The sequence below is a fragment of the Grus americana genome, chromosome 16 (assembly GCF_028858705.1).
Source record: "Grus americana isolate bGruAme1 chromosome 16, bGruAme1.mat, whole genome shotgun sequence".
Classification (NCBI taxonomy): domain Eukaryota; kingdom Metazoa; phylum Chordata; class Aves; order Gruiformes; family Gruidae; genus Grus; species Grus americana.
Genome location: NC_072867.1, coordinates 5,351,070 through 5,370,736, shown reverse-complemented (window position 1 = coordinate 5,370,736; position 19,667 = coordinate 5,351,070). Strand labels below are relative to the sequence as shown.

General features: G+C 44.6%; 1 protein-coding gene across 1 annotated transcript in view; it reads right to left on the bottom strand.

Moving 5' to 3' along the window:
- BICDL1 (BICD family like cargo adaptor 1) overlaps window positions 1-19,667 on the bottom strand; it is a 53,429-nt gene that overhangs the window by 15,967 nt on the left and 17,795 nt on the right. Inside the window, exons 3-7 of the mRNA XM_054844671.1 lie at window positions 4,493-4,609; window positions 3,788-3,799; window positions 2,254-2,400; window positions 1,089-1,268; window positions 575-793 (exon numbers count right to left, since the gene is read on the bottom strand). Of these exons, the coding sequence (XP_054700646.1) occupies window positions 575-793; window positions 1,089-1,268; window positions 2,254-2,400; window positions 3,788-3,799; window positions 4,493-4,609 (675 nt within the window). The remainder of the gene's footprint in view (window positions 1-574; window positions 794-1,088; window positions 1,269-2,253; window positions 2,401-3,787; window positions 3,800-4,492; window positions 4,610-19,667) is intronic.

Below are 19,667 nucleotides of genomic sequence, written 5' to 3'. Positions count from 1 at the left end.
ATTGCAAAAAAATGAGGTGTTTTCTTGTAATTCTGCACTCCTGTGAATGCTGAGTGGTCCTCCACACCATCCCCTGCTCCGCAGCAGCCCTGGGACCATACCTCACAGACACCATCTTGTGCCAGCAAAACCCTCCACCTGTCAATGGACTCGAGTCTGGCAACTCTTGCCAAGACATTCGTACCGAGTGACAATTGGCAGGGACAGAATCTACCCACATAGGGGTTATGATGTTTTTGTGATACTATTGCTAATAAAGCAAGGTTAGGAAAATCCTAAGAGAGAGAACTGAACTGTGATGTATAATGACTCTCAGACCAATGATGGTTGCATGAGCTTGAAACTTATGGTGGTCTGACTACTACAGGCTGAAACCCCATGCACTGGCTTGGATCTTGGCTGACCATTTGAAACACATGGAGCAGGCTGTGCATTGCGACAGCCCATCTCTGTAAGCCAAAGAGGTTTTCTCACAGACCAAGGACTTCAGCATCCAGTGGAAACCTGCAGCAAGCTCTGTCACCTGGGCAAGGGGACATGCACAAGCCAAGGCTTCTCCGTGCCACCAACTTACCGTGGAGTCTGCCCCATCCAGCACATTTTGTATCAGTCTTTTCAGCTCACTGAGAGCTGCCCGTAGGCTGCCGGCTGGGACATCTTTGGCTGATGAGGTTTCTGAAGACTCATCCATGGAGGAGTCCGTAGAGACTGCTGAGTCTGCACTGTCATTTCCTCTGAGATGGGAGCAGAGATATCGCACTTGGCAATATGCTTCCCAGAGCTGTAGCCTCAGCTGGAACAAGAGAGTCTGACATTAGTCTGGGACATCAAGGCCATGGAGATTCTCCTTCCAGGTGAAGTGAGGCATGTGATTGCCAAACCTCACAAATATATCTAGCTTGCTCTGTTGGTTTTGAAGTGGATGCAGAGGTTTACTTTCATATGGTCAAAAGAGTGTTGATACCAGAGCTGAGACCACAACCCCAATTTTCTAGCTCTTGGTTCTGCTCCAAATCCAGATCAAATGCACTAAACTTCCTCTCCCTCTGGGGCTTGTCACAGAGGTCCAGGGGCTGGAGGGCAAATACCTGTTCTCGTTCTTGTTCCAGTTCCTCTGCCTCCATGCTCTGCTCTATCTCAGATAGCAGGGACGTGCTGGTTGTGTTCAAATTTTGGAGACTTCTTTCCTCACTGAGCTCTTCTACCTTCCCCTGCAGCTGCCGGTAGGACAGCCGCACCTCCTGGAGCTCCAGCTGGCTTTGGTGCAGCTTGCAAAGAAAATGAAGGAATTTGTCAAGGAAGCAGGAAAAAAAATATTAGTGGAGGTGATATGGACTGGATGAATCTCCTGGTTTGTGAAGGAACTGAGAGGGAGGAATGGGTGTCACGAAAGAGGATTTCCAGCCAGCAGGAAAGTATTCTTGGCTGGTATTGCTATTTATTGGAGCTTAATAATCTCTAAATGTCATTAGACACTGTTTAGACTCCAGAATATCCTGAAAGATAAAAATAGCAGGTTAATCAGCACTAAAATGAGGAATAGTGTGAAGAAGTTGGAACTCAGGTAAAAACATTTGCTGAAAACAACACAGCAGGAAGTGAATCAAAAAAGAAAAGTAATATAGACATATCTTTAAAAGATCTACACACATATATAAAAGGGGGGGGGGAGGGGAGATTCAGGGCTGTCTTGGAGAGCTGGGGATCCAGTGGTTGTCAAGCCACAGAAGAGAAAGGGAAAAATCTTGCTCTCTACTAAGATGCTTGAAGCCACAGAGGTGCCAGCTTGTTCTCCGGGGAGTGACATTTGGTGACGCACAGCTGCAAACATCATGGGGCTTGTCGAGAAACCATCTGAGTAGTGAGAGCTATGAGGCCAGTTACTGCCCTCTGGGACAACTGGATCTAAAGAAGCCCCTTCTGAAGCCAATTCCACTATTAAAAAATTAGGTAAAATTAACTGTAATCAGAATTCTCTCCTTCTTTTTACATTTACCTCATTTCCCCAGCACCCTGTCCCACTCCCTTGCTCAGATCTCCCTCCCAAGTTGTTCTTTGCTGTCAAGATGCCCCATTGCAGCTTCTGTTATCTGTCCCTATGGAGAACACCCAGGACCTTGCTTGCTGCCATGCTTACAGAGCCATTTTATTCTTCCAGTTGTTTTGTATCCCAGTTCCTGATTATCTTCCCAGTCAATTTTACCCCAAAGCATGTCTTTTACTCCGTTTCCCCCCTCTTCCCTGCCTCCTCACCTGCAGGTCCTTGTCATGGCTTTGTCTCTCCAGGATGAGGACTCGGTCCTGCAACTCCTCCACGGTTCCCTGGAGCAGGTCGTTCTCCTCCATCATGGCACTAAGGCGATGTTCCAGCTCTCGCTTTCTGTCCGTCAGCATTTTGATCTGCAGAGGAAAGAGAGGCAGCATCAGACCCTGCACTTTCCAGGGAGCAGAGAGGAGGGAAATCACACTCCCAAGAGAGAAATGAAACAGCAAAAAGCAAAAGTATGCACATATTATGTACCTGTATGAAAGAAACTCTATCTCTGTGTGTGGTTTAAAGCTTAGGGAGGCTCTCAAAGGAAATTCCTCCTTCCCTAGTCTGCAGGGGCAGCTCCAAAGGGGCTGGGTGTGCATTGGCAGGAGGCCAGGGAGCAGGCAGAACTGTCCAAACAGATTAAGCGGAGACCAGCCCTGCCCACCCCTTGTACTTTAAAATCTGCAAGACTGAGCAAAACTAGTCACTCTTCCTGGCTAGTCCCTGACTGAGCGTGGTGGCATTTTCTCCTGTATGGCTGCTGGAGACCACAGGGTGAGCCTGCGGGATCCTGCTTCCCTCAGGGCTGTGCCACAGCACTCCCCGTATGCTTTTCTTAATTGCTGCATGTTCGCCAGGGCCTCACCAGGGATTTTTCTGTCTTTTCACTTGTGAAGACTCCTTTCTGTGCCATACTTATTTTTAGTCTCCCAGTGATCAGTTGCGTTTCAAATTGGTTCATTTCTTTTAATTGACAAGGGCAGCGATTTCAGGTGAAGAGGGACAATGTGCCAAGCAAAACCTCTGTGATTCAGTTAGCTGGGAACAGTGCACAGGATGAATCAGCACTAGCCAAGGTCACTTCTCGTTTAACCAAAAAAAAAAAAAAAAGGAGCCTTTTCCCAGATCAGTACATATAGGACCTCTGGGAACTGGGTATGCTCTTTAGCAGTCCAGTATAACCCTAAATATTCCCTATGGCCTGCTTTCAATTCACAGATCATAGACAAATTCAACAACTTGCCACTGCTTTCTTGGCCTCTTTGGGACCTTGTCTCTTTGCCGCTTTCCAGGTTGCTGGAAAGATTGGGTGCATGAAGGAATATTAGCAGTGTGTGGACTTGCTATTTCTGTAGGGTAAAGGCTGCTGTAGGTATTAGAAAGCCACTCTTAGGTGACTAATGGTTTCTGAGATGTCTCTTCCCACCACCATCATGATTTGCATGGGTTGGAGAAAAGGGATGTGAGAAAAAATAAGAGGTGTAATACAGAGATTGTATCAAGAGTTCTTCTTTGGTATCCAAACTAGTAACGAACACCCTGTGAATGACAGTGTAACAGAAAAAACATTGCTCTGCTGTAGGCCCTGGACCATGGGAAGGGCATGGGGGAAAGGGATTTGGAAAGCAAGAGACAGGAAGGAGGCAAGAAGGCAAGGTGAGGCATGCACAGCGGCAGGCATGCACAGCGGCAGGCATGCATGGTGGCAGCAATGCACGCGCAGGCAAACCCTTTCCGAGCCTCCATACTTACTTCAAGGACCTGCTGCTCCACACCAAGGGGAGGGGAAGAAAAGGCGAGGGACCAGCAGGGAGCAGGTGGGAGCAGGAGAAAAGAAGAAATTGAGACATTTTAGGAAAAGCTCTTCCAGACAGCTTATAAATTCAAAAAAGCGACAGGGTAGTAGAACTGGACATCATCTACCCCTCTGGTTCCTGCCTATGTTGTCTCCAGTGACCCCCATCAGGGAAGGGAAGAGAAAGGAGTGTAATATCATTCATGCTAATGTACCAGATTTACAACAAGCAGGGACTCCTTGCTCTCTCATGTGCATGGCTCAGAGGCAGGAGAGGATTGCTGCTTTCTTTGCAAGCATGAGAAACTGAAAAAACCCCTTGCAGCCCTTCCCACCATGCCCCAGAGTTTAATCTGTACTGGGCAGCAGCCCCTCAAGAGCACAGCCATGGTTTAGCTCCTGGAAGTTCCTTCTCATCTGTTCATTTTGCAGCCGTGCTTGTGGCCAAGGCAGTGGTGAAAGCTGACCCCTGCCACCCCAGCCAGCTCTGGGTTGCAGCAAAAATCCTCACTTGGGGAGTGCTCAGCCCCACACTTACCATCCTTCTCTTTGTTTGCTCCAAGCAGCAGATTTTGTTTACTCAGTTCAGAGGGGATCATTATAGAAATTAAAACAGTCCTGGCCACCTTTTACAGGAGCAAGATTGAGCATGGGTGACTCACCTCGGCCTGGAGGCTCTCGAGCCGCACGATGTGTTGGCTGCTGGAGGAGTTTTTCTCCCGAAAGTCCTCCCGGAGGGTGTGGACCTGCAGGGAGAGCTGCCGCTCCACCTCCGATGCCTGCAAGGAGACACCAGCTGGTGTTACCCCAGGGGTTGTCCCATAGACAGAAAGCAGTTATATCCTTCTGCACATGGGAAGATCTGCCCCAGCGTGATTTCTGCACAAGCCCTAGGTTTGGCAGAAACTCTGAAGCCTGCAGTTTGGATGAGGGAAAAGCAAATCCTGGACGGATGTTGAGGAAAGCAGCCATTTAGACCATGTTGATTTTCCCTTGGGGCAGCCAAAGGGACATAGCCCATAACTTTCTTCCATTGCAAAACAGCATGACAACTCCTGTCCCCTACAGAGAACTTAGTTTTCCTCAAAAATAGTGGCCTGATTGGGGCTGAGGAGGAGACCAGGCCAATCACAAAGGCTGAGGGGAGGCAATCTCCACAGACCCCAGGAAACACTGCTATTAAATTTACACTTTCTAAACCTCTGTACATCTTTGGCACAGCTCTAAAAAAAACAAGTGCTCTTTGCCTCTGATTTCTGGCTCCTGTCAGGGCCAGACGGAGAAGCATCCGCTCCACATGACTGTTGGTGCAGGATCGCTGGGCTTGGCCCTCTTTCCCATTTCGAAGGAGGGATGCCCCATTTACGCAGGGTGGTTTGAGGACAGCAGTAAGGCCATTCCTACCTGCAGGATCCAGGCTGCAGACAGCCTGTATAAATGACAGCTTAGACATATTAACTACTCTCCAAACAGCTTTATGGCCGATTTTTACATGGTGAACACACTTGTTTAGGCTTGTAAGAGAACATAAGGTTTTTATGACAAATCCCTAATGAGACAGCACAAATGGATGGTTTTCTATTTAATTAGCCTCCATCAGGTTCTATTACACTTAGGCACAGACCTCCCCCTCCGGCGGATTAGCTGGAAGTGAATTGATCCCCCTCAAGAGGTGGCATCGGCATCCTGCTCAGGGCACAGGCAGAGCCGTATGTCCAATGGCAAATGCCATCAGTGGCCACAATGCCTTAGACAGGGACATGAGCTGGGACGGAGGGATGGGGGCAAGAGGGGAAACCCCACACTGGGATCAGCAGCTGTGGGCAGGTTTGTGAGTGTATCCTTATGTCTGGCAGGACAGGATTTGACTCAGGGTGCTCTGGCTGACAGGGAGCCCAAGGCAGCAGCTCCACCAAAGGGTGCAATGACTTTTCTCTAGCAGCTTGTGACCTGAGGAATGAGCACACAGACCCAGCCTGAGCTGCCCACAAAAGCAACGCTACCCCCTTTTAAAAATGGTCCCTTATTTTGCACAGTCTGCAGCAAAATAATCCAAATCAGAAGCAAGAGGTAAAAGGCTGTTCCAGCTCCATCAAGTGGAGGAAACTGTAGTTGCCCCAATATTGCTTGCTTGCAGGGGCAGCAGAAAACAGAAGCATGGCCACTGAAATCAGCCAGGCTCTGACCACTGGCTTCTGGAATGAGAAATGGTTTCCAACAATAAGAAATAATCTTGTCTACCTATTGGTTTTTAGTTCCCTTCTTATCCTGGGTTAGCATAACTGATCTTTTTTCCTTCTTTAAAGCTTCACATAAGAGGCCTTTGTCTATCACCCTCACCTCATTTATTTAATAAAGGTTCCTTGCACAGGCAGAGTACACAAAATATAATGATAGCATAGCACTATAGGAAAGGGTTGGTTATTTTTCTTCCCTTAAGCAGCTATAGATTTCAAAGTATCCTGAGCAGCTATTAATTGGTGACACTAAAGAAGATAGATGGATTGTGCTTTTTTTGAATGATTCACTTGCTTTTGTTAAGACTGCTGAAACATCTTCATGCTGAAATATTCCACAGGAGCTATCAAGGATGAAAAAGCACCAGATGAAAAGCACCAAAGGATTTTGCCTGCAAGATGCTGACCACACTCCCAAGGAGCACAAGTGGTACCAGATGAGATGACACACCAGTATTTAATGGTTAACTGTATAACATAATTTATATGCTAGAACAATTCTATGTACAGACAGTGCAAATGTACAATATAGCAGTAAGAAACAAGGGAGTGTTAATGGCATTGTAAAAATCCCTGGTAAGACAATATATAGCTGCTGCTGCTAGTTCTGGTCCCCATGCTCAGTTTGGGGCAGGTGAAGGAATGGGCTGCGAGGGTGATCCAGATCGTGGAAAGTCTGTTATATGAAAGGACACTAAAAAAGGATAGCTTGTTTTATCTCATGCAATGAATGCTGAGAGAGGACTCCCTATAAATACATCACGGATAAGCACACAGAAGGGAGAAGTGCTATTTAAGCAGAAGCGCAATTTTGGCAGAAAAAATGATGTGAATAAACTGGATAAGAGTATACTGAGGCTGGGAATAGGAAGATTTCTACATTTCCAAGGAGCTGCAGTAGGATTCCTCCTCCTGCACCATTACAGTAGGAGAAATGGCGGCAAAAATTAATTTTGTGATGGAGCTGGATCACTTTATCATGCAGTTTCTTTCAGAGGGCTGCCAACGTCAGAAGGGAAATGAATTGACCTCAAAGGTCCTTTCCGGTACTAGACTGCTTGCAGGACTGTAAGGTTTGTATTCATCAGCTTTAAATAATCATCTGGAATTTATCTACTTGCTGCTCAGCTTACATGCTCACACATCTTATTCCTGCAGTTATAGCCCACATGGAGGGAAGAAAGGACTCACTTATTGTTAGCATTTAGGGCCCTAATGCAGACAGGATGTTACGGTGTCACCTCAGTGTACACCATTCACGTCCTATCTTATGTAGCAGGGAAAAGTAAAAATAATACTATCTTTAGACTCATACTGTGCAGAATACTCTGACCAGACTTTTAACAGAAGTAAATAGAAATGACTGTATCACATGTTTCCCTCCAGAGGTGAACGAGGAAAAGTCTTTATCCAGTTCCTCTAGACAGAGAAATGGCTCATACCTTTAGTCTCACCTTTGCAAAGACTTGATTTTTCATAGACATGAGATAAAGTCTTCTGAGCTGTGCTCTGGTCATGGAAACCCCCTTTTCATGCTACATTTGTTTCAGTGGTTATTAATACTGCTGCTAAACTACCCTTTCTAATTGATCATAAAGTCTAGATTTTAACATAAATTTGCATTATTTTATGGAAAGCCGCCTTGACAGTGTGCAGTATTTGTCAGTCTTTATGGTGTATTTTCATACGGTGTCTGCTTGGGTTCTCCACACTGCTGTACGTGTGCACGTGTACATGTGCGTTTTAAACCATGAGCTTACTAGTGATTACTTGTAACATGCTCCTTTACTTAGTGTCATCAGAAGATGTAACCTTCTATCTACATTTTCCCTTTATTACTCAAATAAGCTATGTCTTTTGTTGAATTGAAGTGAGTTTCTTCTGCCTCAGCCAGTCTGGCTGTACTCTCATTATGCAAACTGTAGTGCTTTCTCTTCCCCATCAGTGTTTTCCTAAACATTAAAAGCTAAAACCTTTTGTGGTTACGTCAATCATTTAGCGATGCACTGATTTTGCTAGAGAGAAGTAATACTCTTTCCAGAAAGGCAGACATGTATCGCCCAACATCATAGCTTTGCTCTGTAGTTAAGAAAGAATTAATTTCCTGGGTATAGGCAAATTAGTCAACACAGCCACCAGGCAGTTTGAAACATATCTGTAAAAGTGTAGACATCAAGTCACAATTAGATATATTCAATCAACTGTGATATTTGTTTTCTGGACTTCAGGCAAGTTTTAGATGAGATTTGGGCAGTGCAAAAAGAAAGGAAGAGCAGGAGGACATTTTGGCCTCTGCTCTAATTAAGGGCTTTTTTTTCATTGCAAACCTGATTAAGTTTCTCTCGTGATTAATTCTGAAGTGCTAAAATACACAAAACTGTGTAGATATCTGGCAGAAAAATATGGCTTTCCAGCTACAATAACTCTGTGAGGTTTAACATCTGGGATATATGAACAATATATAAATTAATGTAAACAAACTGGAGCACTGATGCTCCTGTGAAGAGGGGATCTTTGAAAAGTTTGGGATGGACTGTGAGAAATGAATGGCCTGTAGATTAGTCTCACTCAAAGAAAACCCTCTTTTGGGGGAAGATTTACTAAATAAAACAAACTGCATACAAAATATCCAGCTATAAGCCATGTCAGAAAGAAAAGGAGAATGGAAAAAGTTTAATAGGCTGTAGCTGGGGGAAGAAATGAATGTTTCCGTATGATTTACTTCTACAAATAAGAAGATTCAAATTTAACAAAAGATATTGAAGATTTACTTGCCTAAAATAGCTAAGAAAGAGAAGTCCTAATTAGTGCTAAATTTGTAACACTCAGGAGAGCGTGTTACCCCTTTTATTAATTTGCTAATAGCTGAGTTCAAGGGACTCCCCATTCCCACTGTGGTACCATTAATACTTCAAACCACTAATCGCTGCCTCCCCTGGCTTCAGGTTCCTGGATTCCCAGCTCTTCTCTGGGAGGAAAATACATTTGGCTACTGAAACGCAACCAAAGGAGGAAACAACAAACATCTTGCTTTAGAATAATAATTTAAATTAATTTAATTAATTGAATTAATTTTAAAAATACATTAATCTGGCTGCTGAGGGAAGCCTGAGAGGATTGGGATTGCTGCCCTGCCACCACAGTCAGCACCCTGGCACCCCGATGCCCACCGGTGGTGGTGGGAAGCCTGGTTTCCTGGGCTAACCAACCTATGCCAAGAAAGTGGTGAGGCCATGGCTATTTTCCAGCCCTTGGCACACCGGTGCTATAAGCAACCATCTGTATTTTGCATATGTGGAGGTTGCCCGGTTTAGGAATCTTTAAGTTTTTTACTGAAGCTTTTAAATCAGGTCAACTTTAAATTATTATTTGAAGCATTATTCTATCCAGGAAAGTGCTTACGTAATAGAGGTGCTTGCTGTTCGTCACCTTTTGAGGGCTCCAGTTTGCGTTTGTTGATTTATATGCACAGAAGAGGGGTTCCCTGACAGATTGCCCCTGGGACGTGGCACCCTCAGCCCTGTTATGGCAACGTCGCCACATGTGTGGAGAAGAGCAATGGCACTGTGGTGGGTTGGCCAGACGCCCACCCAGCCGCTCTCTCACTCCCCCTCCTCAACAAGACAGGGGCGAAAATAACACGAAAGAGCTCGTGGGTTGAGATAAAGACAGGGAGGTCATTTACCCTTAGAGGAATTTGAAGTAAAAACAGTGACTGAGAGACATAACAGACAAAGTTCAGACTGGCCATGGCCAGGGACTGGATTAATAGTGGGGATTTTTTTGCTGGGGTAAAGTGGTAAGAGATGAGGGATGGAGCTGTACTGACTGTGTCTATTGGTCACCTTCCTGGTGTTGTGATGATGCCACTTCGATTTTGGCGCAAGGAGCTTTTTTTGTGGTTGATGTCATCAGTGAAGTTTGTGAAGGGTGTGCGACGAGTGTGTATTTTAATGACAATTCTTAAATATGCGTTTCACTGAGGTGAGGGGTGGAATTTATTGAGGTGAGGTGCTCAGGTGCTGGCAGTGGGGCTGAAGGGACCAATCTGAGAAGAGGGCGGGGCTGCCCTGTGCAGGACAGAGCCGGTTCCAGCCGGTTCCACAACAGCTCCGCTGCAGGGCGTGGCTGAGCCTGTCAGCGACGCCAGTGGCACCTCTGGAAAAATGTGCTTAAGAAAGGACAAAAACCGGTCTGGCAGTGACAAGTGAGGTAAAAAGTGTGAGAAACAGCCCCACAAGCACCAAGGTTGGAGAAGGAGGAGGAGGGGGAGCTGGCTAAGCCTTCTCCAGAGGACCTCTTCCCACCACTCCCCAGTGCAGTGCAGGACATTGGAGCTGGGGAGTGTTGTGCATCATGGCTGGGGTCAGGATCATCCCCATCTCTGCCAAATGATGTGGTGGGGCCGAATCCTCCTCTTCTTGCCTCACTCTGCTACTGCTCAGGTATGGAGAAATTTTAACTACACGAAGTATGTAGCAGCTTGGTCCTGGTGTAAGAGCTGTCACTGCCTGGAGAAGTTGTGTGGAAAAATGAGAATTCAGGAAATCTGCAACGCTTCCAAAATATTTTGGTTGTAAGCATCCAACAGAGACTATTAACATTGATCCCATGGGATATTTTTAGAAAAAATGGGTTTTTAAGACTGTAAAAGTGCTAGGTTATCAGTATGTAATATATACCTATTAGATATCCAGTAGCTATAAGCAGACTGGCAGGTGGATTAAATACCAGTAGCCAGAGTATCTTACCTGCTCAGCTTTTGCAGGTAAGATTTACTTCCTAATGCATGTCTCTTTCTGCTCAGGAACCATCTCTGCAACCTGCCATAGCACCTGTCAGCTCACTCCCTAGTGTTCTTCTTAGTTTTGAACCCCAGCTGACTGCTGCTTCATTTAGGTAAGATCTGCGAGGCAGCCATGGTAGAGACATGCAGCATTCAGCCTGAAGGATCCGCATTGGGGCCTGGCACTGAAGTAATGCATCTTAGGTGAAATTGTGAGCTGCATGTGGCATACTGTCTCCCTGTCTCTGTCACCTTTTTCAGGCAAATTACTTCGTACCTGACATTTGGTGCCTTTGTACCAATTTCACACTCAGCTACTTGCAATGTCTCCTCCTGGTTATTCCTTCTTTCTTCTTATTCAGAGGATCAAATAAAACCATATCTGCTTAGACAGAAAGGTTTAATTTTGTGGCACACTGCCTGACCTCCTTTGTTACAGCCGTACAAGTTGATGAGCCTTCCCTTCAGTGGGAAACAGGCTGCCATTGTAGAGCACAGGCCAGCTAGACTGGTGGGGGGTCCTATACCGGCAACAGAGCAGGTAGACAAAAGAGGAAACAAATGAGCATTTTTTTTTTTGGCACAAAATGAACCTGTTAAGAAAAAAAAGGAATCAAAGATCTAAAGGATGAGGATCCTTAATTGCCAAAAGAAGGAGTCCGAGTGATGGAGAAGCGGCACTGGTTCAAGACACATTACTGATAGGAAACGCCTCATAGCTGTAGCATTAAACCTACTCTGAGAGGATTCTGTGAGACAAAAGACACCAGTGGCATCTTCTGCTAAGATCTGCACTACTTCCACAATGGTGGTATTTTGGAAATATGATACTTTATTGCTTGTGTGAAAGTGAGAATTCTTTGCTGCAGATCTGTTTGTTCCCCTTTCCCTTCTGTAGGAGAAGTAAATACTTAGCATGTCCTTTGACCTTATTCCTATTTACCTGAGTTTTAAAATAAAACAAGCCAAGAATGTGAGGAGTTTCCTCTCAACACAGCACAGTCATGCACTGGGCTCTTGTGGACAGCAATGAGTTAATGCTGCATCAGCTCAGATACCTCACACCTGAGAGGCAGAGGCCAGTGGGGGAGCTGGCTATAAGGGAGGGCAGGGAGCAGCTGGGGTTTTTTTTGTTTGGGTTTTTTTTTTTTTTTTCTTTCTTTTTCCTTTTTCCTTTTTCCTTCCTGTGTGGGGCTGGGTTACCCATTGAGTTGGAGAAGTGTTGGTAGAGTGGAGATGTTTAGTTCCTTGGTGGTAAACCTCCACAAAACCTGAACCTGTTCAGCCTGAAGCTGGATTGCCTGTTTTGGGAGGTCAAGTGTTTGTGTTTGGCTGGCTTTGGTTGCTTCCCATGTTTCTTGTGGCTGGAGAGCTGGAAGTGCTGCTGGAGATAACTGCTGTTAATGTTCAGGCACAGTAAGGTACTGCTACTTTTTTCTTTCCAAGTGTCCTTGAAAAATCCTTTTAATAGGGATAGTGAACTTTTGCTGCCTAAGCAAAGCATGAAAGTGTAGATAGTCAGGGTTTTCCTGGCAATGTAATTGTTCTTTTTTTTCTTCCTATAAGGCTAGTTGATATATGAGAACCAGTTTGCAAGGCAAACATCTGAATGCTTTGGCAAAGAGCTTAGGGGAATTAATGCAAAATGGTGGTCTTCATCTTGTTTTTCAGTAAGTGCTAACTGTTTGGCTGAAGCCAAAAACCATTAGCTTAGGCTAAATCATCTTACAGGATTAGGAACTGCTGTTTAGAGCAGAAGCAAAGATAGTTGTGTGCCATATGGGGGCAACTCTAGCTGGGTGTAATGTCTCTAGGTTCATTGTTTGAATGAAACAGCTTCACAAGTGGATGTGGGTTATGCACGTGTTTTAGGAGGTGCTTAAACATGAGCCTCCCTTTTTTGAGGTTTATTCTTGACCTAAGCATTTGGCTCTTGTGGAGAGGAAAATAGAGTGTGTTCAAAAATGAGTCAGCCTGCTTCCTGTGGGAGGGACTGCCGGAGGCCCGCTGCTTTGAATGCTGCGATAAATTAGCACTGGAGATAACTCAGAGGACAAAGTGTGCCTGGAGGACGCGCAATGCTAAGTAGTGTACGCAGTGGCTCTTGCTCTCTGTATGCAAATTCTGCTTGCAGATGAGACAGCCTTGCACAGTGGCTCCCAGGGGTGGTGTCTGTTGTAGGGCTCTGAATGAAGAACTGAATATGGGGCTTGATGGCAGCAACTTGTCTCCTGGTTGTTGAGAAGGAATAGGGTAATAAAGTGTAACACCAGCAGGCTCTTCTAGTTCTGTGTAGATGATGCATATGACCTTGAATGAAGTACTTGTTCCTCTGCACTTTAGTTAACCTATTTGTCAATGGAAGCAGAAGGGCTTATGGCTTAAATAATCAAGTCTGGTGATGCTAAAGTAGAGCTGAGGGGAACCACCACATTTATTTCAGTGGAGTGCAGCTTGGGTCCAGTGTGTTGCAAGGGCATCTGGGACCTTCAGGTTAAACAGTCTGTTCTCCCCCCCCACCTGCGTGTGAGATTGCAGCTTCTGAAGTTTTGCCTTGGCCTAGCAGAGGGAAATGGTACAGTTTGAAAGTTAGATGGTCATGTTTTGCATCAGTAAGTTCAGTGGTCTGCTCTCCTAGATAACTTCTAATGCATTTCTAATGCTTAATTTCCATGAATAAGTTATTTTTCCTGACAAAAGATGTATTTTATCTTGATGGAGCATTTTGGCCAAGTTACCTTTGATGCGGGTTTTTAATCCAGATTTTTTTGAGCTCAGTCTGACTTTTCTACTTGAGCTAAAGGATGAAAAATACTTCTTCCAGTAAATTTCTAGTGAGCCATAAGTGTTGGTCAGATAGTAGCCTAATGAAATACAAAATGCCTGACTAGTTCGGAAATAGCTGAACTGGAAACATGAAGACTTAACCTGGTCATTAAAACCTTTTGAAAAAAGAAGCAGAAGCTTATGATGGTGGAGGCAAAGATGTAACATACCCTCCTGCTCTGAGAGGCTTTGCTGTCTTGCCTTGGTAGCCAGAAGTCAGGACAAGGCAATCTCCATTCTTGAATTTATTTTTTTTTATTAAATTGTTTTAGTCTAGGACTTTAAACCTGGAGATATTCAAACTCAAATGTCTGTGCCTGGCAGCAAGACACGATAATTAAGCTTCTTGCAGTCTCTTACTCTGGCTTTAAGCATTCCATCTCCTTTATTTCAAAGCAAATGAACTGAGTTCTGTTGGGGCTATCTAATATGTGATGGCAGGCTAGCAGCTCTGCCTGCTCTTGAAATCTTTATCTATACACCCTGTTAAGCTCAGAATATACTCTTCTAGGATTTAGTAGTAATATACAAACCAAAAGCTTTCCAATGTATATAGACCTGATGCTCAAACTTGCATTTACAAACATGTCTAAGTGCATGGAAATACTGGTGTTCATTCCCGTACATGTGAAATGGGTGGATGCCAAAAAAGATGGGGAAAAATTCAAGGAGTTAGCTTAAAATATATTAATATATCTCTCAGGAAGCCTTCAGACAGGAAGAGAGAAAATGTTTTCTAAAACACAGATGTATATTTAAACTTTGTGGTAGATTGACCTGGGAGATGTTTTATTAGCTTTTAAATCCCTGCCAAGTCTGACTCCCAATAACTTCTATCAGGCAGTTTCTTAAAAACAGTACTGATGTGTTTGCTAATTTCTTTCATAACTCGATGAATTTATTTCCAAACTCAGAGGAGGACAAGCTATGGAGTCTTTTTTTTTGTAGTTTGGCTTGACTAAAGCAGGATAGAAGATGTTCTGTGCAGAAGGCTTATTTTTCATAGCTGATGCAGTAAAACTTGTGGCTATTTTCTGTAGAAAAATAAGGAAACCCAAACCCTGTAGTGAATATTGGCCAGCATGGGAGCTACAGCTTCAAACTATTCCATTAAAGCTTTCTTTTCCCCCCCATGTTTTTATCACTGATAGGTGCAGTAGGGTCATAAATGAAAGGTGAGTGCCATAAAAATTAACAAGTCCATCACAAAGTTTTGGGAAATAAAAAAACCAACCCACATGGCAGCATGTCACAATTGCAATGCTTAAATAAAAGGGTCCAAATCTAATTTCTTGAAGGATTGTTCTGGAGCTGTTAGGTGACATTTTACTTAAAAATAATTCTTGGTCAGCTAGTATTTGATCTGTCATTCTAAACACAACAGAACTGTGCTGGATATCTGCAGACAAAAAGCTTCTAGAGGTACCACTTAACTTAGCAATACTTCTTCCTGTACTTCTGCAGCCTCCAGCTATTCCTGTATCGTTCTCCCTTGCTGGCAGCATGAAAAGATCTGTTTAGAGCATAAGGTCTTTGGAGCAGACTTTGAGCACAAGGCAGACCTTGCTCTTGGTGATAGCTGACAAAAGATAATTACAATGTGTTAGTAATAACAACTGAGCACTCTGATCTGCTGAAGTCAAATACAGATCTATACTTTGTACGTTACCATATGTAGTAAGTACATGAACACTTGTCTCCTCTCAGCCTGGCTTTGCTCTGTTTCCACTAAGGTTCAGCTTATGACTCAGTGTAGCAGATGCTTGAACACAGAAGTACTTGTTTACCTCTTTGTGCAGTGCCACAGATGTAAGCACTAAGGGGATTATGTCTTTAAGTCGTAGATCCTCAGGGCAGGGGTTTGGCCTTCAGAGCAGTCAGCACCTTGATAGCAGTATGTAGTGGCAAATATGTAATAGTAATTTCTAGCATAAGCCAGAGCTGCTAAATTAAGCCACAGCAGGTGTATTCAAAGTTGAGGATAAGTTTTCCGAACAACACCTGTAACCCAGCTTTTGGGAAGCTGCTGAGTGCTGCTGTAAGCGGCCAAATCTTCCTATGCGTGTGTCAGCCTGGCAGGTGAGGCACTGCCCTGAAGAGACTGCATGGGTGTTGCTGTGCCCAGCGTCTCTGGGTGGTGGGAAGGTCCAGAACAAGAGTGTGGCTCTCTCCTTGGAGCCTTGTCCTCCTACAATCTAGCTTTTAAAAAGTTCTTGCATGAATTTACTTAAATAAACAGGTTTTGGCAAACTCACTGGCATTTTGGTACTTTGTCCTACAAAAATCTGTGCTTAGAAATAAAAAATAAAGCAAGTAGATGTGGAGAGCAAACTTAGCTGAAAAACAAGGTGGGTGCAGCACATACTGTAGGATGGTGTATAAAATACACTGTGCTCTGCCAAATCATACACATGCAGGGGAGTCATTATCAGGGACTGGAAAGAGCCCCTCTGTATGAGTTTCAGCCTTTGGTGTATCTGTGAATAGCACTTAAAGTGTGGAATGGAGGAAGCCACCTCAGTCACAAACCCTTCATGTAATGAGTTATTTTTCTGATGGAGGAGAGGTGCAGAGCTGCCAGAAGAAGAAAAACCTGCTGTAGCAACATCCCAACAGCTGTGTTAGAGTAACTACATGTGAGCTAGAGTCCACTGAAAGCATTGCAGACAAAGGCTCTGTGCTTTGCTACGGGCAGCAAATTTGGCACACACGTGCTATACTTAGACTTGCACCTATAGCCAAGGTTTCGCAAATGTAGGTCAGGCGTCATTGAATTGAAAGCCCTTTCCCCCACAGTCTAAGATGCTGCTTAGAGGGATAAGAATCGTTCAAGCTCTGTGTTTTGGCACTGTGGCTGTTGCTTTCTGACAACGGGCCCCGTGCAGACGCAGCAAGCTTGCAGTGAGCCTGGGCTGGGGCATGCAGCAAGGAGCTGGTGCCAGGCAGACCTAGGGACTGGGGGTGATCTGCAGCCCAGGTTTCTGTGCAACCACGCCATGAGGCTGCCTGCACACCAACACTGAGCTGTGGAGACCTGTAAGCACTGCACGAGATCTTAGACTGGGAAACATTGCACTGACAGATGCTGTGAGAATTAGCAGCCTGTCCTGCGTGTTTGATGCTGAGAAAAGATGTTTTTTCCCTGGTGGCTGAAGGTTTGATGGCTGAGGCTTTGTCTGGAAAGAAGTAGCATCCTTGATAAAGCTGTCACAACCAGAAAAAGGGAAGCATGCTTCCCTCTTTCACCAAAATCCCCCGTTTCACCCTCAGTGATTTGTCTTGGAGGAGTAGAGTGTGTAAAGGCCTATGGGTGCCCTTTGGGAGAAAGGGGAGAGGGTGGGGAAAATGCTGTTGGTTTTGGCTCTGGTGCTTTTAAGCAGGACTGATGAGTGTCATGTACCCTTTTTATGTGCTTTCTGGCCCTAACCAGGTAACAGGAGACCAGCTACAGTACACCAAGTAAAATCCAACAAAAATAGCATGGTAGTGGCTGTTCTTCAGCTTCAAAGTCACCCTGGCAAGTTAGTGGGTTGTTGGAGTGTGCTTCATTTTGAAAGCCCTGTTCAAATGTGCTCATACTTTAACTGTGGCAACTTTCATTGCTTTCCAGTTATGTTATTTTATTGTTTTATCCTCAGCAGAGAGGGCTGCCTCGCACGAGTGTGTGTGGATTATCCTGCACTTGAGCACAGGCTGATCTATTGCTCCAGTTCTTATGCTATTACAGTAGGATTTTAAACTGGGATCTTCCCTAGCATCGCTGCATATAAATTATTAACTTTCTCTTCCTCTTGCTGCCCGAAAGCAAGAATAATGTGATCAGTGACAGAGGAGATCATGGTATTCAGCTCCCAGCAGTTTTTATTCCTCCTGCTGCTGTAGTTGAATTTCTCTATGTGCACAAGCCTGTGGTAGCAATGCTAAAACTACTGAGAGCTTGCTGTGTGCAGGAGTGTCTAAAATGGTGATGCTTAAAACTTCTGCCAGTACATAGGCATGTGAGTTAGGAAGACTTTTATCCTATCTGTGCTAAAAATCATCTGCCTTAAGCCACTGTCCCCTTTTCCCCCTCCTGTCTTGCACGTGATGAGGTGTGCACTGGAGTTGGCAGATGGCTGGGGAGCAAACAGGTCCACAGAAGCATGCGAAGAAATCATGTTGCATCATTGTTAACCAGCTTGTGCCAAGAACTGGATTTTCTTCTGCCTGTCACTACCCTGTCTACACTGGCTTCCCCATCACCCCTTGGCTTGGCTGTTTTGTGACCTATCTCCTGCAACAATCTTGGAGACATTTTTTTTCCCCTCCTCTCTCTAGTTGATTAGGCTAATAGATATCAGCCATGGCACATGGTTGAATTCATATATAGACATAATGCTGTGCCAGAGATTTGTTTGCTTAATTACAGAAATACTTTTATTTCTGCTGTAGTGTGTCTGGTTTTGCTGTTGAGCTGGTGCTTCTTTTAGCCTCCTTTCCTTGGCTCTGTTCAAAGATTATTTTTTTTGTTCTGATGAATTAGAGCAGATCTCCCCAAGCTGGGATGTTATAAAGACTCAAATGGACTGAAGAAGTAACAAATAGTTTAACTGTGTCACTTGTGCGCCACAGACTGTTTTTTATCACTTAGATACTCCAACCCTTACCGCTTATGTATGATGCTTGGCTCCCTACACTGGCATACTCTGCATTTCCTACATGGGGACAGGTCTCATCTGTGTGATGTTAGTACCACGTGTGACAAAAGCCTGTTCTGGGTGCCCAGGCAGGCCAAACGGGGTACCAAGAGACAAACAACTTCTTCCTCACCAGGCCCAAATATGGTATGGAACAGAGAAATGCTTCACTTGCAGCTTGTGTTGTTGGGGCTGTCCCTCCTTGACTTGCTGCTGGAGGAGTAGGGCAGGAGGGTGCAGCCCGTAGCTGCTTGCTCAGAGGCCGAAAGTCTCAGTACAACTGGTGTCAGACAGAGTAGCACGTGGATTTCAAGTGCTGACCTGAGTCCAGGCTAGTTTTCAGAAATTAATAGGTTAAAGCATAGCATAAGTTTGTTGAGCTCTTGTGGGGATTTGGAATTTCCCAGCATGATCTTCACTGGCACTGAGGGACAAAGGAGATAAAGATATTAGAGCCCAAGTTTTCAGCAGAAGCCTTCTCTTAAGTACTGATTCAAAACACGGCTTTACTTGTCAAGCTGTGAAACACCAAGTATATCCACGTCTCAAACTTATTTGTTTGGAGGACAAGAAAAATACTACCACTCAAAGTTCCATATTAGTTTTCATCCTTATTCAGGTTTACTGAAAGGTTCTTGGATTTAATATTGTTTATGGCAAGTCTTTAATGTTACCAGGAAAGAAGAGTGTTTGGCCAGGTCTCTTCATATAGCAGGAATTTACACAAGGGTTATAAGGCTCATTGGGGCTAATCCCTGCTAGCATTATACATCATCTGACAGTTGCCAAGGAGACAAGTATAATCTCAGTGAGACAAGATATGTGAGAAGGGTATTTATGGACATTTGCCTAACGATGCTGGTGGAATGCACCAAAAAGTGATTATTTGAGTGTCTTTGAAGTACTGCCTCATCTGTGGTGAATACGGGAGACTGGTACATAAGCAAAAAATTTCCCTGTGATATTAAAGCAGCAGCAACTTGGCCTTGATGTTTCCAACTTATCCTGCAGTGGTCTCATCCACTGTTGCGCAAAGGGGCAGACAAGGCTTTTGCAGTGTTGCAAGATGGCTGCCCATCTGTCTGCACTTTGCGGCATCAGCAGGCTGTGGAAGTATAAACAAGCCATTTCAGTCTGTGGTGCTGACACAGGCTTAATGAAAACCGTCCACTTCACGTGCTTGAAATACTAGCAGGTGCCTCATGCGAATGTCTTGTATGCCTAGTGATGTGAGAGGAAGGAAGAGTGGAGGGGTGTATATGTATATATAGGCATAGATGCGTGTATGCTTTGGCAATGGCTTTCCAGCATA